The 25,077-nt window shown below is 53.3% G+C and overlaps 1 protein-coding gene across 2 annotated transcripts in view; it reads right to left on the minus strand.

Annotated features, from left to right (window-relative positions):
* FAM53B (family with sequence similarity 53 member B) overlaps positions 1 to 25,077 on the minus strand; it is a 54,169-nt gene that overhangs the window by 16,848 nt on the left and 12,244 nt on the right. The window contains exons 1-4 of one of the 2 annotated variants that reach the window (XM_056352857.1): positions 21,037 to 21,239; positions 18,140 to 18,381; positions 15,092 to 15,143; positions 6,143 to 6,867 (exon numbers count right to left, since the gene is read on the minus strand). In XM_056352857.1, coding sequence (XP_056208832.1) covers positions 6,143 to 6,867; positions 15,092 to 15,143; positions 18,140 to 18,208 — 846 coding nt within the window. In that variant the 5' untranslated portion in view covers positions 18,209 to 18,381; positions 21,037 to 21,239. Of the gene's footprint in view, positions 1 to 6,142; positions 6,868 to 15,091; positions 15,144 to 18,139; positions 18,382 to 21,036; positions 21,240 to 25,077 lie in introns of those variants that run through there. The other variant, XM_056352856.1, reaches the window with a different exon arrangement.

The raw sequence follows: 25,077 nt of genomic DNA on the forward strand, positions 1-25,077 counted from the left end.
CTCCCCTCCTGCCTGGCCTAAATATCCCTCCTGGTATGAAGAAAACATTTCTTTCAGGTCAAATTATTTTTATTTTGATTATGGTACTGGGTTTCAGGCCTATAAACACATGTGGTTACCAGCAAAGCAAAAAAATTAACCGATCCGCTGCCGGAGTCAGATGCTGCTCAGCACCCAGCACCCCGAGCCCGGTCCCCAGCTCTGCTGTTAGCCCCCGGGGACTCACAGTGTGCTCCGTGCCTCAGTTTCCCCATCTGCAAAGTGAAGGCTCTGAGGTCTACTGGAAAGCCCAGTTTGGACACTGGGTTTCCTTTGCTTTGGATCACGAAGACCCCCGCACGCAGCCGTTCATACCCCGTGTAAAGCCAGCGCAGGGGACATGTGCAGCCACACGGACACTTTGCCATTATTTCAGCCTCCATCTGAAATCACCTGACTTTCCAGTCTCGTTCCTAGAGAGGCACTAAAAGCAGCCTGGGGGAAGACACAAACGTGCAGGGTTTTCTCAAGCACACTTATCCCCCACCTCCTAACTGCCCACCAGGAATTAGTTGGTCTCCACGGCATTCCCGTGCCGGGGAGGGCTCTGACCGTGCCCCACGCCCCGAAAGCCCGCCCCACCAAAGGCAAGAATGCTCACCAGAACTTGCCTAATCCTGCTCGTCCCTCTGTGCCAGTCCTCCCACGCGGCGAGCAGCCTGCCAGCGCTGCTTTTCATAACCGAATAGCTCAGCCAGCCCTGGCCCTTGCACGGCTCCTGGCTTCGCTTTCCTCCCCCCCTGCTCCAGCCCTGCCGCCCCAAGCCCGGCAGCGCGTCCCTGCTGTGGGACCCGGCTGGGTTTCCTCCCAGGAGACCAGGGATGCTCCACAGGACATGCCTTGGGCTGGATCCCAGTTGTGGATCCTTGGCGGCGGCGGCGGTGCTAGCAACTGCCGGGCGTTCGGCAGCGGCCTCGGCCACCCAGCCTGGACCAGTGGGCAAGCAGGGATGGGAGAGGGGGTGCCCATCACCCTGGCTGCCACCCGCGCTGGGGGAGGTGCTGCACCCAGCAATCCCTTTCCCGTCCCCGCAGTGCTTGTGCGTCACAGCACAGGGCTCTGGGACCCTTGCTGTACGGTACCAGTCCTTGCAGAGGATGAACCACCCCGACAACTATTCTCGTCTAAACCTGAGGGTAACACAGGCTGCTCAGGTGTTGCTTTCTCGCTTTGGGAGGATTTTTTGATGTGGAGGACAGCAGCCAAAGAAAACACAACTGTTCCTCAAGATGAAGGTTTTCCAGGAATACGGAAGCTGCTTACAGCCATACAAATGATTAGATTTTTGTCATCCTTGGGCCACCCGCCCATGCCAGGGCCATGGCTATCCAAATTATAAATGTGTACCTGGGCTCGGCATCCACCGGAGGGAAAGGGAAGCTCCTCTGACCCCCTGGGATCTCCTCAGCCAAGGCCTTTGTTTCCCAGCTGACAAACCCTCCCCCCGGTCTGATGTGATGGAGAAGCTGGCTTTGCCTCACAGCATCCTCGGAGAGCAAGGACGGTGGAAGCTGTGCCGGGGGTGCTGGTGCTGGTGCCAGTCTCTGGTACCCTGTGGGCAGGGCCACCAAGAACCCCCCACGGTGGAATATTTTGGTCAGCTTTGCCATCTGATACAGCTGAGTTTTGCAAAGCTTATGGGATAGGATAAACCTAACTGCTGAAGCGCTCAGTTGGGCCTGCTGGGATAACGAAATTAGTTACCTCTGCAGTTGTAAGCCAGCAATTTCAGGCACATCTACTGCAAAGGAAATGCTTATGTGTGTGTCTTGCGTCTCTGGGTGAAGGTGTCCATCCCTGTCCTCCAGGAGCCTCACTGGAGCAGCTGAAGGCGGGAGATGCTGGGAAACACTGGGCCAGCCCATCCATGAGCTCTGCTTCAAGCCTCCAGGTCCTGCTGCCTCCTCATCGCGTCCCCTGTCCCACACAGGGCAGGGATGTGAGGTGGGGAAGGACTGAGGGAGCCGAGAACTGCACTGTCTGTGGCTCCTCGCCCACCATCCTGGCTTTGTACCACCCTTCAGACCTTCTCTTCCCAAAAGGCGGAAACCAGAGCCCGGACACTCTCCTTTCCCTATCCACTGCATGAACCTTCTACACCAGCAGAGAAAGCACCTGCAGGCAGCCTTCCCGGAGCCGGTGACCTCCTGCACAGACCCCAGGCAGCACCAGGAGTGCTGTGGGGAGAGGTCCTGCACCTCTCTCCTGCCAAACAGCTCCTGCCACACAGCCCACAGCCCTTCTCCTGAAATTCGATTACCAAACACAGCTGCTCCGGGGACACGCCGCGGCTTTTAGCACCCTGGTTATTTCGTAACCGCGAGCATTTGTTCGCGCCGTCCCCGCTTCTCAGCCCGTTTCCATTTGCTGCTTCACTTCCACGTTTCCACTGGCGGCTGAAAATCATGAAGCTTATTTCAGATGAACCTGGCATGTGGGATTTAAGAAAGGCTTGCAAATGGTTAGGGATTTGCAGAAGAGGTGACACCTCGAGGCTGCTGAGGGAGGGTCTAGCCCTTGCAGGGACAGAAATCAAGAACCCATTGGGAGCACACGGTCTGTGGGAGCCAGTGACCCAGCTTACGGTGGTGCAGAGCGGTTTCCCGGCAGGATCCAAGCCTGCAGTGCTCCCTGAGGATGCTCCAGGAGGGCAATCTGCCAGGTCTCGCTGTGCCTTTATCCTCCTAAACCTGGGTCTTAGACGGGTTCGTGTCAGTCTTTCTTTACCCATGTATTAGCTCCTAATACACAAGTCCGACACACACGTCTGACAGCCAGATGCTGAGATTTGTTAAATCCTTTAGCCGCATCCTTACCCGTGCTGGGGGCACTCCTATCCTGACCAGGGTCCCCGTTGTGTGGCCATGGGATGGAGAGCCGTCCAACGCAGCAGCCGGGTAGGGACTTGGCGGTCAGGGCTGCCCTTGTCTGGACTCTGTGCTTTGCTGGGGCCAAGGCCAACCCACAGAGGTGGGCTCAGAGGTGCAGGATGCGATCCCAGCCTGCGGTTCACTTCCTCAGAGCAGGGACCAAGCCAAGCATGCAGCCACGCTGTGCCTGTGAAGCCTCGCACAGACCTTGGCAGGGACCTGGAAGGGCTTGAGATGAGCTACAGCAGGTGCTGAACTCCCAGTGGGCACCAAGGGAGCCGGGAAGGAGCACCCATGGGCTCGCAAGGCTGGAAGAACAGCTACAAAAGGAGGCTTCCCAAGCCCTGGCACAAGCCTTTTATTCCCCAAAGCCTGCAGAGTGGAGCACTGGCAGGAAAACAGCTGGACACAATGTCCCATCTGCTCAGTGCTGGGCTGGGGCTGCATCCCCGCCAGCGGGGTCCATCTGGGGGTCTGCCCTACCTGCCCCACCACCTCCGTGCCCTTCATTGGCAAAGGCTGGCAATTAAAGAGCAGAAAATCACAAGGAGCCTTTGGAAACAAAAAAAGGCAAAAAAAAAAAAAAAAAAAAAAAAAGGCCTCATTGGCATTTGCAAGGATAAACTCATTAATTCTTTTAATGAGGGATCAAAGCCTCGGAGCCTGCCATGGCTGTTCCCTCGAGGAGATCGCTCCCCGCTCCTCCATGCTCCCCCTTGGTGCCCCGGCAAGCCGGCCCAGCATGAAGTATGAGCAAAGAAGAGCAGATGACTTCTGCTCTGCCCTCCCAGAGCTTCTGAAACGCTCATCTTGCCACGGCGCGAGCACCGCTCGGAGACGGTGACCATTGCGCAGGCTCTCAGAACCGCCAGGCGAACGAAACCAGTCCCATCCCTTTGATCTCTTCCCTTTGTTCCGCAGCGAGAACTCCAGCAGATGCAGGCGGGGCACGCGTGTGTCATACCTCGCAATGCACTCCATGTTTTTGACTCATCCCAAAAGGTCTTGATAATCACTCCTGAGGTGCTGAGCAGCTTGTCCAGAGGGATACGATGGGAATGTCCAGCCTTGCAAGACCAAACCACTGGCCACAGCAGGCAGACACCCCCGTGGGCAACCAAACCAAGGTACCTGCTGGCACGGGCACAACCGGCTCCGCATGCACGGGTATCGCCTTGGGTTTTGTTAGCTGCGTGCCCACGCAACCGCGCATGCTACTGCCACGTCTCTATGCCGAATTGCCCTGATGCAACGAGACCCAGTGACACGCAGACACGGCCCTTTGCAGGGCTCCTCATCAACCTTGGCACACATGCCTGCATGCGTACGCAAACCCCCCCGAGAAGTATAAACGCAAGTCACGCTTTGCATTTCCAAATGCAGACCCCACACACGCCGTCAGAGGCAATGCGGATGAGCATTCCCCTGGCCGCTGCAGGCACGCAGAAAGAGGAGCAGCCCATTTCCCAGCCCCGGCACGTGAGCTTGGGGCCGCATCCTTCCCCCTCTTTCCCTGGCTGCTCCACACCGTGGGCTTTCAGCCTGGTCAGCCCTTTGCCCACAGCTGTGGACCTCCTCCCACACCAGTGGGTTATTAATGGAGACTCGAGAAAGCTGTGTTTGTCAGCGTGCGGTGGCAAAGGCAGTTTTAACATGCTGGTTTTGAAGCAAGGAACCACTTTGCTTTCTAGTTTTGAGGCAATCTGGGTCTTTTGCAGGCTTTGGTTTGCTGGGAAACTCCCACGTGGGCTGGCGGGACACCCTGCATCACAGGTACAGGTCAAGCAATGAGTAGGGAGAGGATCAGGAGGGGGCAACTGTGCTAATCCAACCTGTGGCCACCGAAATATAACACGCATAAGTTGGTTTTACTGCCCATCCAGCTCATTAGCTAATAAAAAAGCTTAGTGTACTAGATGCTGCTGGTGTGGTTTATCAAAAGACGAGAGCGACCCTCCAACCCTCGTATTTTTCCCCTGCTATCACCCAAATATGTGATTTCCTCATCCTTTTTACCCTCCAAGCTCCTCTGGAGAAGGAAAAGCTAAACTCTTCCTCCAACTCCACCACACGCCTTCAAACACCCCCTGTGCTGCCAAGCATGAAACGCCATAAAATATCATGTTCTTGTAAGTGGGGAAAACACATGTACAGTGTCGGATGCCACCCCAAGGGGAGAACCCCCACGGCTGTTTCTCCACCCCGCTGATGAATAGCTGCCAGCAGTTTCCCTGTGAGCAAGGGGCTGCCTTGCACCGGGCGGACTCGCTGGCCGCAGCTGTACAAGGAAAATCAGGACAGATGCTCCCGACACGGGATGAAGCGCCGCAGCACCGCACACCAGCCGACGGCATCAAACTGAAACCACAGGGGAAGATCTCTGGCCAGCAGAAGGTGACAGCCCACCCCAGGAGGTGCCCAGGGCAAACCCCCCCCGCTCCCACAGCGGGAGCCTTCAGGTACCCCGTTATCTCCATCCCACACAGAGCTGGTGGTGTCATTGACTTGACGGCTATACATTATCGATGTGGGAAATGCTGACTCATGAAACTGCAGAAAAAGAAATGTTAGGAGTGAGAAACGGGAACGCTGCTCACGCAGCCTCTCGCTTTGGCTCTCATTAACGCCCAGTCACCCGGTCCTGCCGCGAGAGGACTTGGGAGCAAAATCCTCCCCGATCTACATCCCAAATCTGTTACCTGGCTTCGTGTGGCAGGCTGAAGAGGGAGGTTGTGCTCTGTGTTTGCAACTGAAAATGAAACACGGTAACGTCTCCAGAGTGGAAAATCACAGATGCTAAGAGCAAGTAAAGCCCATGGTGGTACGAATTCAACCCCTGACGAAGCCAGGGCTAGGTGCCTCGGGGTGCTGACTTCAGCAGGGCAGGGGCTCCTCGCCTGAGCTCAGAAATGAGCTCAAAAAAACCCCCGCAAAACGTATTTCTGCTGGAAAAGCGTGCCAGGAGGAACCGATGACATGGTGGAACTTGGCGCGCAAAAATCACCGCAGAACAGAAACGTGGGAATTTAGTAAAGAAATCCATTTGGAGGGGAATGGGCATTCTGCTCACGCAGAAGGATGCACCTCCCCGTAACAGCCGTGTCACTCTGCGTGCCGCAGACCCGCCTCGGGAGGATGCCGAAGGGTTTTTAGCGAAGCACAGAGAACACCACCACCTCACTGCCGAGCCGCGCCTGCAGGGCCCTCGCGGGGCTGGCCCCGCCGCAACTTACCTGGGTCATCTTGGCGAGATCCAGCGAGGGCCGCTGCTCCTGAACCTCCTCCGGCCTCCGCCGCTTCACCCCGACCTTTTTGTCGTTCAGGACGCAGGGCTGCGAGCGGCTTCGGGAGAGCCCGCCGGCCCGTCGCCCCAGCTCCGGCGTGGAGGCGGGGGTGCTGCTTGCCGAGGGCGGGCAGTACTCCGAGGAGGAGAAGCGGTCGTGCGAGCAGGAGAGGGACCTCTGCATGTCCACCCGCTCTCCTCCGCGCCCGCCGGTGGCCGGTTTCCTCGGCTGGCACCCCAGCCGGTTGCTGAGGGCGGGATGCTCGCAGGAGAGGGGGTTGGACCGTGATGGCAGGCTGAAGCTCGAACTCCTCTGCATGGTGGCAAAGCCGTTGGAATAGCGTTGCACGCTCCCCCCACTATAACACCGCCGTTTCTCCACCGGGGTCCAAACCTTCGAGCCTAAGGGTCTCCACGAGGTCCCGCAGCTGGACATTTCATCGGAAAACGAGAGCGAGCGGCACTGGCGCTTGCTGGGGGGGGCTGAGGGGTTGCTGTGGGGGTCGCTGAGGCTGAGGTCTTTGATCAGGTTGGTGACAGAGCAGGTGCTAGCCGTCTCCCTCGGCCAGCGCGAGCCCTCCTCGCCCTTGTCCGACAAGCAGTCCCAGATGCTGGCGCCCGGCTGCTCGAGCTGGAGTGGACATTTCCTGCTGAGATCTCTCCATCTGTCATTTTCTGGTTCAGAAAGAAGAAAAAAAAACACCCAAAAAACAACACACATGCACAGGCATTAGCATTAATTAATTCTGCGATTCGCTTTCTATGTCCATAAACAAAAAGAGTAGCATATGGGATGTATTCCAGTACAAATTAATTAACTCTTGGAATATAGCTTTCCGAACCGCCAACAGAGCGGCTGCTGCGGTGTACACGGAGAGAGAGACAAAATTACAATTGCAGCAGGAACAGAACTGCTAGAAGAAGGCAAAAACATGCCTTTGCATATCCGGATCGCACTGGCTAAGTGAGATTCAGCAGCATAAAATGGTGCGGCCATTGCCTCATCTCTGTGCTAAGTCATGTCTCAGATCCATGCGGCTGGTCCTGGGCTCCACAATCAGTAATTGCCTAAGAGATGCACAAAAACTGGAAGTGAAGAGCACAAAGGTGTAGCAGCACTGGGGTGAGATAGACCTTAGGAGACAAAACCCCAGACAGGAGATGAGAGAGCAGTTGGGATGGTCCTAACAGAAAGGGGAGTGCTCCCTGGGCACCCAGCTGCCTGTGGTAGCACAGAAATCCCAACAATTTCCCCAAAAAAGTCATCAAAGCCTACGGGAAACCAAAAGCCATCCTGATACCCGTTGGGCTGTCCCACTCTCAGCCGCTGCTAAAGTGTTGCTCCAATGAAACCCACTTATCCCCACCGAGGCTCTGAGCACCCCTCCCACACCAACCCAAAGATAACAAAAGCGGGGGCACATAATTAGCTGTGAGATGGCTGATGCTGTCACAAATGCACAATAAACCTCCAGCAGTTCTTTGCAAGACGCTGTTCGTAGGCTCCTGTTGTGAGGCTCATCAGCCAGCTCCCCTCCAGCTCCCCAAGCTGGGCACCCGGGTGCTCTGGCCCAGGGGCCCCCTGCCCGGTTACCCACACGGAGCAGGAAGGTGCTGCAGAAACCTGGGCAACCCGGGCTTAGCGTCTCCTCGGGGCTGCCATGAAAATCCCAGGAGTACCCAGCACAGCCAGCTGTCCGCATTTCTATAACAAACCTAATGCTGAAGCATTTATTTAAAGGGACAAATCACTTCACAGGTTCACTTTTGTAAAAAAAACAAACAACAAACAAACAAAAAAAACCCACACACTTTTTTTAACATTTTCTCCCTGTTTCGCTCAGCTTGTTTACACCAGAGTTTGTTCCTCCTGCAAATTTGGCTTGCATTGACAGTCTTCCAGCGCAGCACAGCAAAAGGTGGTGGAGACCTGCTGCAGGGTTTTGGGGCCAGCATAAAGACACTATTTATCAGACGGGTTTTGCAGTGACTGGGTAAAGCTCTGAGAAACTTGCACCTCCAGAAGCCACGTGGCTACGGGCAGCTCCGCATAGGAAGCCTGCAAACCCGGCTACAGCTGGGTTCAGAAATCCCACTGATGACCGTGTCAAAAGAGGATTAAGGGCGATGATCTCATTCCCACACATGGTCTTGCTGACCAGAACAGAAAAAAAGCAAAGCATCATCAAGGTCTGGCTCCCTGGTGCAGGCGAGCGGGGCTCTCTGCAGACACGCCGCTGACGCTCAACAGGAAAACCATGGTAGGACAACCCCATCGGCTGCTGCAATGGAAAAAAGTAATCACCCAACAGACTTTCTCCGGTGACTGTTTTTGTCGTCGGCTGCTGCTGCAAACAAAGGCAAACCGTGCTAGCTAACCGTCGCTGCGAAGTTTCGTATGATCGTATCTAAATCTTGCGATATTTCGGAGGGGGTTTGGGGTTTTTCCACTCTGGCAACTGAAGGATGAATCGAAAGCGGTACCCAGCCCACAAGCTGTAGGTACCAACCTGAGAGGGAAGATGCAACGGTGCAGAACGCTTCCGAACAAGGCTCGGTTTCAAGTCAGGAGGTCAGATTTGGGGCCCCTTACACCACTCTTGGCCAGTTTTCCCATTTCTCCCTGCCACCGTAACAGCTCCAGCCACAAACAGCCTGGCTCTGCCCTCAATAACCGCACGGCATTTTAACTGTTGCTGCCCTCATTTTAATAAACACAATGAAAAGGGAGAAATCTGTGCTAAACAACTACATCTATGTTTAGATCTTTATTATTTTCCCTCTGTATTCTCCTGCCAGCAGAGAGATTTCTTGGGTCAGGTCAGCAGACAAAAGAAACAGAAATAGAAGCCGATTTTTCATGGCAAGCTGCCACGATCCTCTGGCCGGAGACGTCACGCTGTACAAAAGGCCTTGGTGAGGAGGATACGGGACACCTTCCTCTTTCACCCCTGCTTTGGCACAAACAGCTATAAATCTTCCAAACCTTGCAAAGCAAACGGTAATTACGCCGCTATCCCCAGCGCTAGCTTGGGGTTATTTGCTTCTCCCCTGGCCCCGCGGGAGCTGATTTGCTGGCAGGGCAGGGAGGGGACCCTGGCACAGCTTGTCCCCCCCGCTCCCCGAGCACCACTGATGGGTCCCAAAACACCGGGTGACCCAGAAAATGTTTTTTTCAGCCCAAACAGAAAACTGTTCGCCCCTAAACAACCTGGAAACGGGGTAGACTAAGGGCTGAGGGTGGAAGTAAAGAACTCAGGAAAGCCTTATTGAGGAAAAGCGGCTGGTTTTCTGTTCAGTTTTTTAGGGCTAAGATTCACATCCTGAGCGTGCTGATAATGATAATTGCAGTGGAGCCATTAATACTGCTGCACTTAAGCATGTATTAATTCTCTTAAATTATAAACCTCAGCCTGGTTTACCCTGAGGCATCAATTTGTTCCAGGATAAAACCCACCATGAGAAACCCTCAGCTTGCAAGTGAGCTGCTTTGCTGGAGAACTCTCCTTTGCCTATTGGAAAAAACCCAGAACATTTCCAACCAGAGCACGATGTAAGTGTGGCACGAGGGGCTCTTCTCCTGGTTAAACGGGCCTTTCTTGGCTGTTAGCATTCTAGGATGAAATAGCACCTTTTTTTTTCGATTTTAACTTAAAACTGCAAATACAAACACTTCAGAGTCACTTGATGAGCACGTCCAGCAAATTTCTCTTGAGATGTTTCAATCTGCAAATCTGTATTTCCAGGGTGAGCCAACACAAAGTGAATTTTCTGGCATCTCTTTGGTTGTGAAATAGCTTTCCAGCTCCCAAGACACAGGGGGTTGTTATCAGCAGCCTGGGGAGGACTGAATTTCTCGTCCTGCCCTCTCTGGCCATGGCAGCAGGAGCCTGAACCCTCTTGCAAACCACGCACAAAGCAGTAAGAAATTCAGACAGGCAGAAAGCAACATTAAATTCAAGTTACAGCTGCGGGCTCCCAAGCTACCCAGCCTCAGGGGACCCAAACCCAAACTATTTCTGCTTTCCAAAGCAAGGCTGCGATAGTTAGCTCCGATTTCAGCCCTGGAAAGGTCAGTCTGAGCCCCAGCTCCCACATCACCGCTCCAGCCTGCACGCCATCCCACCACCCTGGCTCTGGGACAGTTCGGTGGCAGAGCCTTGTCCCTGGGATGACAGGATGCAGCCCCGCCAGGGGTGCTCCAGGGGGGAGATGTTGGGTGTCAAACAGCCGGAGCACTGGGGGTGTGGGAAGAGCAGCCGTCACTGCAAGCCACAGCATCTGCTCTCCGTGCAAGGCTAATGCCACACCAGCATGCACCGGCAGGACTCGCTGGGCTGGGCAAGCAGCAACACGCCCCAGCAAGCCCCAGCGTGTCCTGGCCCCTGGCTGCCAGGCCATCCTCACCTGGTTTATTTCCCCCCTCTCTCCAATTTTCAGAGACAAGCCAGAGGCCACCTGCATGTGAGCACAGCCCAACCCACCCTGGGATCGTCGGCAGCATGCTCAAACACGGTTGGCACCACTGGCTGTTCCTAAATTTCCTTTCGGGCAAAACCAAGACACTGACTTTGAAGAGTGAACGTGACCCCTTAACAGCATCCATCTGTTCTCCTGTGCAACCTCCACAGCACCAAAGAAGCCCAGTGATCCAGGGCACGAGGCACTCGCGGGCTGAAGTCACATCCCAAAATCAAGGAGCTGGGCGTCATCCTCCAAGCATCCCCGAGAGCTTTGCACAGCCCCGTGGAGAACAGGGACCATCCTCGGAGCATCTCAGCCAGGCTTCCAAATGCTGAGCTCCAGGTGTTGCAGGAGCAGCGCACGGCCATGCCAGGAACCTTGCAGCTTCGGGGTGGCCATGGGCTTTTTAAACGACTGCTGTGCTCCTCTGGTGACACAGAGTAAATTTTAATGACCATGCTCATAACCACCGAGAAGGGTGTAAAATGAAAACGCTGACACAACTTTTAACTACAGCGACACAAATGTGCTGCTATAATATTTTTACAGTTCTTTTTTATACATAATGCATGATCCTTCTGCTCAAGTTTCCTCTATGTTCCTTTCCCGTGAAATAATTTACATTAATACATAATTTATTATGGCAACTTGTAAAGCAATTACGGTTTTCAATCAATTTTGCTTCTCCTTTTTGGCAGATAAATCCTGTTTGGATCCTAACCCAAACATTTCTCTTCACACAGGTGCGCATCCAATTCCCTTGTTTTACATGTTGTTCAAGTCAAATTTCAGTCTCCTGGTCCCCGTGCACAGGGGGAAGGCAGCCTGCATTTTCCACTGCCCCCTGTTTATGTTCGAGAGATGATTTCTAAATGTGGAACAAATTTAATGGTTGTAATTAGCTGACGGCAGCACCACGGAGCCTTCTCATTGGAGAAGTAAGATTAAAATCCGATGCGCGGAGCTGTGCTTCAATGGGAAACGAAAACAACAGCCCCCAAACCTACCGCTGGAGAATAAACACACCAGCGAGCTGCGGGCTCCTCGTGCCAACCATCCGCATGGGGGAGGGAAATTCCCCCTCTCGACGGCAAAGCGTGCCCTGCTCCTCAAGGCGATCCTCTGCCGAGGCGTCCCCGCGCCAGCTATGCCTTGCTGGCTTTCCCCGCACGGCTTTTCTCTTCGCGGGCTGACTGTGCTCGAACGCCCAACCAAGACGCTGCTCTACACTGGTGGCCTTTCCAAAGAAAAACCCGAAATCCCCGGAAATCCCAGTTCAGAAACAAGAGGCGCGTGAGCCCTGTGGGTGCTTTCAGGACGCGATCGAGGGGCATCACCCACCGTGGGCTGGTCTTTCTTCTGGCCCCTTTGCTTTCCTCTGCCACCCACACAGGGTGAAAAGCATCTTCCAGGTAAGAGGTGTGCAATGATGAGACCCAAGGCTGCAGCCCCCCCGGCACGCTCACCTCTTGGACCGGTGGCCTTGCCAAACCGCGCTGGTGGAGGAGCGTGCTGAAGGACAGACAAGCTGACCTCTGCCGCAGCGCTCTCCAAGGCCAACTTCTGGGGGTGCTTTCCACGGGAAAAAGCAAACGACTGTTAATTTGAAAAGAGCACTTCACAGAGGATGTATGCAGGATCCATCCCCATGGGCTCAAACCCGTCCTCCTTCCTTTCACAGGCAGGGCTGTGCACGCAACGCCCAGCACTCCGGGACTCTGATCCTGCAGCCAAGGCGACTGCACTCCCCAGCACCATGTCACAGCCTCAATAAAACCCTGCCTGCAGCTTGCCTCAGAGGTAATTTCTTGCTTACACAGAAATCAGGAGGCCACAGTTGCTGGCACGCACCCACTGAGGTTTTCATACAACACTGAACTAGTGCAGCCTCACGCTACCGACTTAGATGCTGAGTACTTCTTATATACCTGCTAGGGAAAGGCGAGGTGATGCCACCAATGCCTTGTTAAAATACTGTGAATTTTCATCTGCCATCCACCCAAAGACAGGAAAATTTCAACAGAGGAACTCAAAAGTAATGCCCCAACTTTCTACTACGCCACCTTATCTCTCTATCACAGTCACTGATATTTTCACTGGGGACATGTGATGGAGACTGCAGGAGAAGGAAAAGGAAAAAAGGAAGGACCCCCCCCACACACACACACATCTAACAACAGCAAAATTCTTAAAACTCCCAGGTGTTTCAAGGATCCACCAAGGAGAAGGGAAAAAAGAAAGTGTTATATTTATAATTTCAGGCACTTTTAGGCACCTTTAATCTTCCTCCCAGCAAAGGGCTATATAAAGATAAAACCCAATCCTTTTAGTAATATTCTCATCACACTGACAGAGGTATTTCTTACAAATCTAAAAATCAAAAGATTATTTTGGTTGCTTTGAGAAGTGGATCTAACATTGCATCATTTGACTTATCAAGTGTTTACATTGAGTTATATTCCAATCTACAACTGATTTTCAGGTTCGTGCAGTGTACACGGTATCCACATCCCGAAGGCATGCGCTCCAGTTTACTCTTTTTCCCCACGTCATGCCACAGGTGAGCAGGACCCCAGCCTTGCCACCTTGGGCCAGCTGGGTTTCTTGGTCATGCTGCGTTACGCACCCCTTGGAGCTTTGACTCAACTTCTTCCTTCTCCTTCCTGGAGATAAACGCTCCTGAGCCGACGCTTGTGGGAAGCTCCAGGGTTTGGATGATGCTTTCCCTGGCATCCTGGCCAAGGCTGGGCTTCCCTCTACCCCACTGTCCCATGGCCGCTGGGACCAGCCATGAGCTATCTTCCTGCCCAAAGCTGCCCTCGCCCCCAAAGCCAACCGGGAAGACCCTGTGCGAAGACCCTCAGCCTCTTCTGGCTAAAATCCCATAAAATTCAGCCAACTTCCCTCCACGCCCCCAACATCGTACATGGAACTACGAGCCTTTGCCTCTCACTGGCTGTGCTGCCAGTTCAAACGTCACTGTGCTTATTTAGCTCAGTGCTTTCCACCGACGGGGACCTGGCCCTTTGACCTGAAATATTCCCCCAGTTTTGCATTCGGTGCCACCATAACCATGGGACTTATTTAAAAAGTCAAGTAAGTTTTGACACCGGATTAGTCTGTGATTGTGGCCCACATGTGGAGGCACCAAGAAGAACGCTTGGGAAAGATGCCTAAAATTAAACCCAAGCCATCCGATGCCCTTGCATGCTGGAGAGATTGGCTCCTCTTGACTGGGCATGACGAAGACCATTGCATGGTAAGCTGTGGTCAAGGAGGTGACATTCAGTCCCCTCGGAAAGAGGGCAACTTGGCAGCCGAGGAAGACCAGCCCAGTGCTACAAAACTGCAGAAGGCTTTGTAAAAGCTCTTGAAGACAAGCTGCTTTTCAATTAGGTGTGGACTCTTCCTATCTGTTGAAGAGCCTGCCAGCGCCACAGTGCAAGACAAGACCATCCGACTGGGTTTCTTTGTTCCTCACTCACGTCTGACAGGCAGCAGAAAGGGAATGGGCTGCCTCTACCCCTTCTTGACTTTGAAGCTTGCAACTTTCATCTGAAAAAATCCAAATGCTTTCCATCTTCCCCCACCCACCCAATGACTGGAGTTATCAGAGAGCTTGGGAAATATCTCCTGTCAATGCATTTGCTTGGCTCCCATTAACGCTAATGAGTTGTGTCCATGAAGAAAAGGGGCAGCCTCTTTGTCTGCAAAGTATTGGCTTTCATAGCAAGTAGCTTGGCTCGAGTTTGACCTACGATTTTAATTGGGTTTTGAGACTTCGCCTGGTGACTGGCTCCCCCCTACAAAACCCAAAGAGCACAATATAACAGCACATCCTCCAGCACGATCGGGTTTTGCTTGCAAGCTCTGAGATAAAAGGGATTAAACATCCTATACCATGGCTATTGTCAAAGGTAAAAATAAGACATTCTCCTTATTTTTTGAGTTTTCCTTTGAGCTTTGAGTCCAAACACTTTGTTGCCAAGTGGCAGAACGTTTTAGTGATAATACTGATATTCCTTACTGGCATCGTGCAAACAGTCGAGAGCCGCAGTCACACGCTGGATACTCAAACACAGCCTCAGACCCAGAACGCTCATAATCTCAACTATAGGAGTTACTCTAAAAATAAGCAGATATCTCAAAGGGGAGGGGAAAGGAGAGAAGCAATTCACTCAGCAACAGCAACAGGGCAGCACAACCCCCTCCGTGAAGGAGAGCGGCACGGGCATGATGGCCACCACTAGCGGGTGGTGGGCTGGGTGCCCCTCCGTCCCCGCTGTGTGGGGCAGCTGGGTGGCTGCCCACCCCACGGTCTGCAGCAGAGCGTTTTTTGGAGGCATCCAGCTAGTCCGGACGTCTTCCCACCCATCACTACAACGAAGCGGGAGCAGAGGTAGAGTAAATACAGACAGAAGTTTCTGTTACTTACCCATCACGCCACAAGAGAAGAGGGTAGGTCCTTGACTCATCTTTGGAGTGTGCTGCAAACAACCAGAAAAACTATTCACTTCTCGCAGACTTGACCGGGGCACCAGAAACCACCCTGCCTCCAGCCCTGGCAAAGCCACACGGCACCCAGCGGGAAGGAGAGCCTTGGGTGCCCACCACGGCCCCACTGCGGCAGGGACCAGGGGGGCAGACCCGGTCATCTTCCCTCGATTAAATCAAATTTAATTAAACACTGCGGAGAGTTGGTGTCAAGGCCCAAGCTTGCAGATGGTGGGTCCTGCAGCTAGTCCTTTCCCATGGGAATAGCTGCAGCCAGGTGCCCAGCCCTGGGACCCAAAACACCGGAGAAACTAAACTAGGAGCTGCAAGTCAGCAGTAATCCCGCACTGGGCAAGAAAGCAGCAGCAGTGGTATCTGAACCCCATCCAAGCCCATTAAAGCCTCCCATCTAGGTACAAAGCAGCTATTTAGTTTTTCAAAAAACATATAGTGTGTTTCTAAGGCAAGGCGCCCTCACCCCAGCACTTCTCGGGAGTCCATGTTCGGATTGTGCTGAATTGCACTAAAAATAGGGGGAAATGCCACTGCATGGGCACAAAGTAATCCCAGTTGCTTTTTACAGTCTTTTTTCCCAAGAATCTTCCTCTTCGCAGCGTAAGAGGCATCATCGGACTTCTAAAAATAGGCACAGACTGTTTTAAGTACAATAAATCAATATGGCCCTGCAGCTACATCCCATTTCAGCTATGTCTGCAAAAACACTCCTTCCTGCTAATTGTTCTTTTATTACCTCCCAAAACATCCATATTCTGCTTCTGAAGTGTCTCTCCTGGCAACGCCACCCCATCTGACCGAGGCTTCACATCATTTGAGGGAAGCACCAGCATCACCCCCCTTGTTCATCTGCACTGCCACAGCTGCATTTTAACTGCTGTTAGGCCACCGCATTCGTAAATTCTCTCCCGATCCATGCTTTACACGTTGCCTGCTCACATAATGATGACGATGATAATAACAACCAAACACTGGCACCTCCCTGTACAGAGCAATCCAGTCAAAGGATCCCACTTCATATACAGAATACTGTAAATATTGAACATAGAGGGACGTGGGGGCAGAAAACAACGATGGGGTGCGGACAAGAAGAAGGTAAGTAAGAGCTGGCCACCTTCTGTGGAGCATGTGCCACTTTTCTTCTAGGTGAAGTAAGGCTAGCTCTATCTGTCAAGCCCCACCTCATGAAGCAGCAGGTAGAATTAATGAGGAGACAGCAAGCACAGGCAGCTGTCTCCAAGGAGTGGCCAAAGCCGAGCAAGGATGGAAGTGGGACAAGCCCCAGAGAAGGCAGCAGTTCTCACACACATCTGTGTGCCAGCCCCAGAGACCAGTTACTGCCTCAAACGTGGGAGGGAGGAGAACATCTTCAGGTGACATATGTCCCATGTTGAATATAATTACCACTCTGTAAGATGTTCATCTTAACACCAAATTGGGAACTGAACCAAACGAGCCCATGGGGTGCTGGTAGGCAACACTGCCCCGCTGCTCAGGCATTTATTTCCTTTACGTTTTGCTTTTTGGCCTTTCCCAGGAAGTCAAGGCAAAAACTCTTGCTTTCTTTGCTGGATCAGCCTTCTTGTATCTGCCCCAATCCAACAGCCCGGACAACCTGGCAATCCAGCTCGTGTAACCGGGACTATCGCTGCGCTATCGACCCAGCCCCAGAGCTGCAGGAGGCACTGGGCAAACACGCGAGGGCAAAGTTTCCCGGTACAGCTCTGCACCTCCGCCGCCTGCCATCGGACAGCCCGGCTGCCCATCCCTTCCCCTAGCACCAGAAGGAACCACTTCTCACCCGCCTCCCTCCAGCCGGTTCCCCCCCACCTGCCCCGCACACCTCCTGGGGCACCGCCGGCGTCGGATGCTCAGGCTCCCGCCTCGCCCCGAGCAGCAGCCACAGGAGATGCTGCCTTCCTAGCAGGAGCCAACACTGAAGCAATGATACTTTTCTAACGTATCAATAGCCTTCCTTCCCAAATTTCACCCTTTTAAGGCAGGATTTAATGCTGCCTCTGGCTTGCTCGCCTTCTCCTCCACCACGCGTTGCCAGGGCAGCCTGCCTTTCCTTTGCCCTGGCACGCTGCGCTATCTGCCCGGAAAGCCCAGCCAGATAGTTTGTCATCCTCGGCAAACTTAGGCATTTATACTTCTTTTATGCTCAAAACGCCCATTTATGGCTAATCCTGCCAGCTGCATCCTGCTGTGTTCCTGCACGCCCTTATCTGAGACGCTCAGCGCACCCCGCGAGGAATAGCCTTTCAGTCCAATTTCTTCTTGGACTATGACATCTCTCCTGGAGGACCGAGGAGTGAATGTCCACCACCAGCCTTGCTCTGGGCTTTCTCAGATGGCTCTCCATCACCCCACACCTCTTCCTCCTGCCCCTGCTCCCCTTGCTCCGACACTGCCCCAGACAAGGCATTGCCCCTCATGTGCCACTACCACAGGTATGCTCAGCCCCATGGGCTCACCTGTCCCTTGTACCATCATTCAGTCTGTTTGCTGCCCCAATTTGGTTGGTTTTCTGTTGTTGTTGTCTTCTCATTTGGTGTTGGCTGGATTTGCATCTCTCCAGGCTGCCAGTGAGACCGTTAAGTACCACAGCACTGCCCTTCGCCATTTCCCACTTAATCCTGCTCCCCACTTGCTCATCCTTCTATTAATGATGAGCATCTGTTCGTTGTTGACAAAGTAACTTCTTGCCCATGTTATTCATGACAGTGATTTTATTTTTTTTCTGCTGTTTATTCCATTGCATGCTTACTGAAATTCACATATGCAAAAGCCACAGCACCCCTATCATTTACTAATCACCTGCTCCTTGGATATTAACGCAGCGCGGTAGAAACCAGTGCTATACACCACCTAAAGATCTGACCCTGCAGCACAAAAAAAAACCCTTCTTATAAAGCTACAGCAAAGCTCTCAGCAGCAAAACAGTTTCGAATAAAGATTTCACAAAGCTTACCAGCTCAGTCCTGCATGTTACAGAGTCAGCACCTTTGTTTTCCCGAGTTTTGGTTAAGATCATCACCATGGTAATGCAGCCCTGCCTCGGAGTCCATCAGGGTCCAGGCGAGGGGCGCTGGCAGCCACGGTCTGGCGAAGCTCCTCTTTCAGTCCATGTTCCCCCGGGAAAGGCTCAGCCCCGCCGGCTCCTGGGGGGATGCGCAGGAACAGGCTCCCAGCGTGGAAATCTCCCTGCGTGCACTGAGAGAGGGGAAGGGTTTAAGGGACTTGCCCGGGGGGGGCGGCGGGATGGAGGGGGAGCGCGCTGGGCGAGGAGCAAGCACTGCCCAAAAACCATCCCGACGGTGGTTGCTCCAGGGGAGTATTTATTTTAGACTCTTAAATATTGCTGGTGTTCCCCTGCACCTCATCAGCACAGAGGTGTTTCACGGGACGGGCGCTGGCACGGGCTGTTGGAAGCACGCAAGGTACACAAGGCAAGCCAGAGGGACAGAAGTATTTCAGGCAAACAAACAAACAAATAAATAAATAAAGTTTCCTCTGAATTCTCTCTTTGAAGAAGGGAACTCATACCCCTATATCGAAGACACGAAGGCTTTGGAGAGGGGCTTGTTAAAGCCCCGAGGCTGATCTCTCAGAAGCCCTTGCCCCCAGACCAACTGGGAGCAGATGTCCGGCAGAAAAAGCCTCTCCAGCATCCTTAAGACTGTGAAATCCCCTGGATGCCCCTATCCCCCCCCAGCTACTCCCTGTTTCCCAACCCATGAGGAGCCCTTTGGGGAAAAAAAACAAGGCAAAGAGTTGCCTGCAAGGAAGGAGAGAGCTCCCTGCCCTGAAATCCCCAGGGCCACACCATGCCTCTTGACCCTTACCTATTTCTCTGGAAGTTTCAGGCAGGAGAAGCCAAAGGCTGCACAATGAGGAGTGCATATTGAAGAACAAACTGCGAGCCAGGCTCATACAGCACCGCACAGACCTGACCCTGAGCCCTGCCTCACCTCCCGGCATCCTCTCCAATAAACTTATTCCCATAAAAAAGCAGATAGATTGCAATTCAAATCTGATTATAGAAATCAGCGTTTTCCCCAAATCACTCCTCTAACCTTCTTTCGCTACCAAACCCACCGTTTGGGTGATTCAAAGAGCATAAAACACTGATCTTGTAAGTGCAGTCAAAACCCAACTGCAATATTTAAGGACAGTATTTGAGAACGTGCCGCTAAGTACTAAACCTCATTACAAACTGCTGTGGCTTCTTGTCCCAGCTCGTCAATCACCTTTTCTTTGTTTACTTGGATTAGAGCTCACCACGGTGTTAAGGGTGGCTCATTTGAAGGCCAGCTGGCTGGTAAAGAAAAATCACCTTCTATTATTTTGTGAGGACAAAGTTCATCCAGAGTGCAAAGCCCGGATTGGGAATCAATAAATTTTCCAAAGATTTACTGTTCCCAAGAGCAGCTGGTACAGTCTCCAGCTTCTTACAGGACATCAGTGGGCTTATAACATGCGATTTACCAGTAGCTTCATTATAAACCTCTGGGCAACCTAATGACCAAATGCAAACCGTCAACTAGAAAAGTAAAGCATTTCTGACCATCAAAACAACACATAATTTGCAAGCCCAGAGCACATATTTATCAACAGAATCATAGAATCATTTGGGTTGGAGAAGACCTTTGAGATCATCAAGTCCAACCGTTAACCCAGGACTGCCAAGTCCACCACTAGCCCGTGTCCCCCAGCACCACACCTGTGCAATTTTTCATGCAAGGAAAGCATGACCTGAGGGAGGACGGGGTGGCTGGAGGACCAGCTGACTAACACAGCAATGTGTGCCCGTCTCCACAGGACTAAACCCCCCCGGGTGATCCTGCAGGCAGCTCAGACAGCTCTGCTACAGCACACAGAGCCCTGAGGTTATGCTGAGGAGCCTCCCCCAGCTCCGTGCTGGGGCCAGCTCGGGGACACCACACTGTTTTCCAGGAGCAAGCAGAAAGAGTTGCTGTGCAGTCATTAGTAAGGTCCATGGGAATATTACATTCTGTATTTTGATGGTCCTTGCATCAGATACATGGGTATGCAGCAAAACCTAGAGGTGCTGTTCAGGAGGCATGGCTGCTGACACCAGGCTCTGAACAAACACGAGGCGAGGGGATGCTCCCGCAAAAGCTCCCTGCACATAACAGGGAACAGATGGGGACAAATGAAAGATGCATGGAAGTGAGGAACAAGTGACACATAAACAGCAATGCAGGGGAAAATAAGCAGTGCTTGGTGGCATGCCCACTGCTGAAGCCTCCCGCGTTTTACAGTAAGATCCCCAGCACCGGTACAGGGCCCCAGCAGCACCAATGCAGCACTGCCAGCACCTGCGCAGCGCTCCATCCTCACCAGCTCGTCTCCTTTTCTTTCTCACGAGCACTCTCCCTGAAGTTTGAGCTCCACCAGGCACCGTGGCTGAGCCACAGACTGAGCCCAGGGAGCAGAGCAGCATCTGCCCATGCTGATGTCTGAGCCGGCTGCCAGCACACAGCTCCCATTCCCTAAGGAAAAATCCCCTCTGGACAAACTTGCAGGGCCAGCAGCCTCCAGCAGAGGAGAGGTGCTGAGACCCCAGTGCATGCCTCCAAGCCGTGGGAGCTGAGCCAGATTTAACCCCCCCACCAAGGATGAGGAGCAGGGGGCTTTTTGGGAGGCTCCAGCCTTCCCTCAGCACTGGGGAAAGCCCCGGCGCAGAGCTGGCAGTGCCCTCCTGCTCCCCTGCGCCACACCGTAGATGGCTAAAGCACGGGACGGGGCCAAGAAACACAAGAGTTTAGGTTTTTATCCGCCAAAACCTTGGTTGTCCCTGCTCCCGACACAGCGAAGGGATGCTCGCCGCAGGGCTGGACTCACTGCGCTGGGGAGGACGCCGGAGCCATCGCCGGCACGGCGGCAGCACGGGGAGCGAAGATCAAAGCAGCATTCGGAGCAGCATGAAAGCAGTTAAGCACGGCTCCTCGTTAACGGGGTATGATTTCTTCACGAATAATTATCTTTCCCTAAGGTAATGGTTAATGTTGCTGCAGCAGACTCCTCTACACACCCAGGCGCAGCAGCCAGCAGGCAGGAACCGCGGCAAGTACAGGCAGCATTTCCCTGCCCGGGCCGGACGGGCTGCAGCGCACACCTCACACCTCCCCTCGCCCACCTCGCACCTCCCCTCGCTCTGCTCCGCTGCATCTCCTGCAATCAATTAACACAACCCTAACGATAACGCAGCCATCCGCTGGCGAGCTGGCAGTTCGCACCACCCAGCGTCTGGTCCCAGGCGCACTTTTAGCTCTGGGCTTTTTTGTTTTAACTACCACCTGGGTTGGGTTTTGAAATCCTCCCCGCTGAAAAACTGCAATGAAAAGGCAAACTTTCCAGTGAATTGTGATCTTTGGCTCTGCATCCTGCTTCACCGGGCTCCTGACGCACGGCGTGACCCAGCGCGGTCCTGCCCCGTCACGTCCTCTCCATGCAAACAAGTGCTGCGGGACAGAAACGCTTCTGCAGACCCAGGACGGGCTCCCTATTGACTGAGGAGGAAACTACTGTGTATTTGTAGACTGGAGGCTTTCACACATACAAATGCTAATAAAAAGATACCCTTCAGGGACCATCCTTTATTTTAAGAAATGCATTTCCTCTTTTACAATCAGAAAAAGGAACTATCTTCATCGCACCATCAAGGTTAAGTTCAGACCTGGGCCACGGTCACTGCAATTGACACAATCTCCTGAGCTGGATGGAGCACCCACCAGCAGCGCTAGTACGTGGAAGCCCCCAAATTTTAGCAAACCGTGCTTTTTCCATGGGTATTGCTTCAAAATACAGACCGGGCAGAAGCCCAGGTGATCTTTGCAGTTGCAGAGGTAGAGAGAGTTTTCTCTCTGGGCTGCCTTCTGGACAGTACTGCAGCAACTGGGAGCTGGGTTTGGAAAAAAACCTGCACTGCAAAAAGAGTAAGTCAGACGATCCAACTTTCATCCATAGGCACGAAAGGTAATGCTTGTGAACAAAGATGCTCCTTACAAGGTACCAGCAAGGAGGGCAGCCCTAGAGCTGCTCACCGTGGGCAAACAGCCCTTTCCTGCAGGGCGGTCCCACTCCCCGCACCACGACTGGTGCCACCGCAGCAGACTCCAAGCACCACGCAGCTGCCGAGCCACCACCAGACCCTGTTCACCTGCTACACTGAAATGTCAGGAAAAGGCCTTCGGATTTAGCAAACTGTCTGTCGGATGCTCTGCCATGGCTGGAGGGAGCCTGAGCAGTAACCACCACCATGCACCCATACACCTGACCCTCAAGCAGGACTCTTCGTGAGGACAACTGAGGATCAGCATCACACAGGTCTCCACTTGCTTTCCACCACCCCCTGCACAGAAAACATTCAACCCCCATCCGGCTCAAATAATCCATCTCCAGACACACACGCTGACACAAAACCTATTTACAGGCAGAAAGGGCACACGGGAACGAGGAGCCGGAGCCGTATTTTGCATACTGATACACCTTGCAAGCAGCACAGTGGGACTGCTCTCAGAATATAAATCACCCGCCCCTGCTGAATCTTTAACGCTGCTCAAAGCCTTCAGTGAAAACGCCACGACCCACGCAGGACCCCGCTTCTTATACCATGCCCCAGCACGGCTCCCTGGGCTGTGCCTGGAGAAATACTCACGCACACCCTTTTGCCTGCACAGCAAGTTTTCTTAAACCCCTGCAAGAAGAAAAAGGGAAGCATTCCTGACCTTTACTTTCTGAATGAAAACAAGAGCTGCCCGTCCCTCTCCGGGCGGAGGATTTCCAGCCACTTCCAAATCCCTCCCAGGCTGTGAAAGAGGAGGAAGGACAAACACCCAAGCCCAGCCTTCATCCTCGGCACAGCTGCGGGCTTGGCTCCATCACCACCAGCAGGGTCATTCCAAAACACTACGGTGCAACCCAGAGCACGCTTTGGCTCAGCAAAAACCATTCCCATTCCCACACCATGAACGTGGGCTGTACAGGTCCGGAGAGCCAGCGCTGACGCTGTACCAAGGCACAAAGTGCTGCGGGGGGCAAGGCTGGAGCCAGCCGAGTCTCCCGGCTCAGCGCATCTTCTGGCAGCCGCTGCCCCAAGGGTTCACTAACGCCAGTTCAGAAGTTGCAAATGTCACCAAAGGAGCAACGAAGATGACCGAGGACAGGAGGAGCAGTTTTGATATAAACACCTCTCCAAGGGGAAAAGCAGCAAATGCAGCTCAGCAGTGGAAAACGCCAACCTGGCCCCTCCAAGCAGAGAACGATGGGCTGAGCGAAGAGCCGCTGCGCTTGCAGAGTTTAACGCAGTTTATACCCACAGGTCTGAAGAACCAAACCTAATCCCTCCAGGCCAAACCTGTTTCTAAGGCTTAGCTGCCCTCCCTCTCTCACCAATTCCGTGGAAATTCCCCTCCCGCTAGGCAGAGCTCCATTGCTCCGTGCGGACACACGGCTGCAGAGCCCAGGCACACCGCAGCCGGCCAGCCCTGCTCCAAACACTGCAGGTGACTTCCAAGGAATTTGGGGAAATAGCCAAAACTAGTTACTGCAATTGAAAACTGCGGGGTTTAAGGCTTTCTACAGAGCATCATGTTGCAATTCTATCCAAACTAAAAGCCATGCCCCTCTGCCCATCCTTCTGCTTCTTAGGAGGGATCTGGGGCTACACTGAATCTCCTCACTGCACAGCCTGGCTCACCACCAGCGCTTTGGACAATGCCAAGAGGTACCTCTTCAACTTGTTGGTTTATTGCATCATGAATTTGGGCAAGTCCTTGAACCCTATTATTTTCATGTAGCTAGGTGTGGGCTCATTTCCTCACTCCAGCAATAATTTGCCTTCTGCAGCAGGGCTGAGAGGTGGTCCGCTCTGGACAGCTTGCTCCCCTTGCTTGTGCATTCTTCCACATCATCAGCAAGTATTGATTCTATTCACAGGGTAAAAACCTCCTATGAACGCAAAAGATGCCATTCAGGGCCCAAGAGGAAGTCTTTACACTCTGAAAATGCCCCATGGACTAGTCCTGAGTAAACAGGATCATGAGTCAGCGCACGTGACTTCAAAAGATGAAATTTCCACGGATGCAGCCGTGCCAGGATCGTCCCCTTGGGAGCCTGTCAAGAGGAAAGCGCTGCCCCAGGCTGCCCAGCCTTCGGAGCAGAAAGGCTGCAGCACTGCCCCGTCTCGCCCCCAGCCTGCAGCCACCGCCTCCTGCTCCACAGGGTCTTCCCCAGCTCCTGTACGGGCAAACATGGTCCGGCCGAGAGGTGGGAGAAGGGCTCCGGTGCCGGAGACCACGCATCCCACATGGCACTCCCCTCCTGCCCGGCAAGGGCTTGAGCTCACCACATGCTCCAGGTACCTGGAAATCACCAGCCAAAGAGAAGGAGTAAAGAAATGTCTTCCTCTGCCTCCTGCTCGCAGCTAGACTAGACTTTTCCGGGGCTAACGAGATAAAGACACACTTTCAGCATTAACTAATAAGTAAAAGACATGCCTACACTTCACACTTTTAATGGCCACCATAGGAAAGGGGAAAGCAGTAATGGGCTGTGTTTAAGGGGAGCATCGCTCCGTAGGTCTGCGTGGCTTTGAGTACCGCATCACCTCGCTGCTTACAACCAACAGCTCCACGCAGGAATGGAGGTTCTCACTAACACGGCGTGTTGCTCCCAGCAAAGCTTTGCTCTGTCCCACTAGAGGACAGCCCAGATGGAGCCGACCTCTACAGCCACCACTAATAAAATCCAGAAGCAGAAGGAGCCCGAGGTTCACTGCACCAGCGCCCACCTCGAGGGGCCACGTTAGGAACAGCCAATACCACGTGCAGCCACCACGGATGGCCACATGCAACCTGGCTCATGAGAACCGAGATTAACCCT

Source organism: Falco biarmicus, chromosome 9 (assembly GCF_023638135.1).
Source record: "Falco biarmicus isolate bFalBia1 chromosome 9, bFalBia1.pri, whole genome shotgun sequence".
NCBI classification, from domain to species: domain Eukaryota; kingdom Metazoa; phylum Chordata; class Aves; order Falconiformes; family Falconidae; genus Falco; species Falco biarmicus.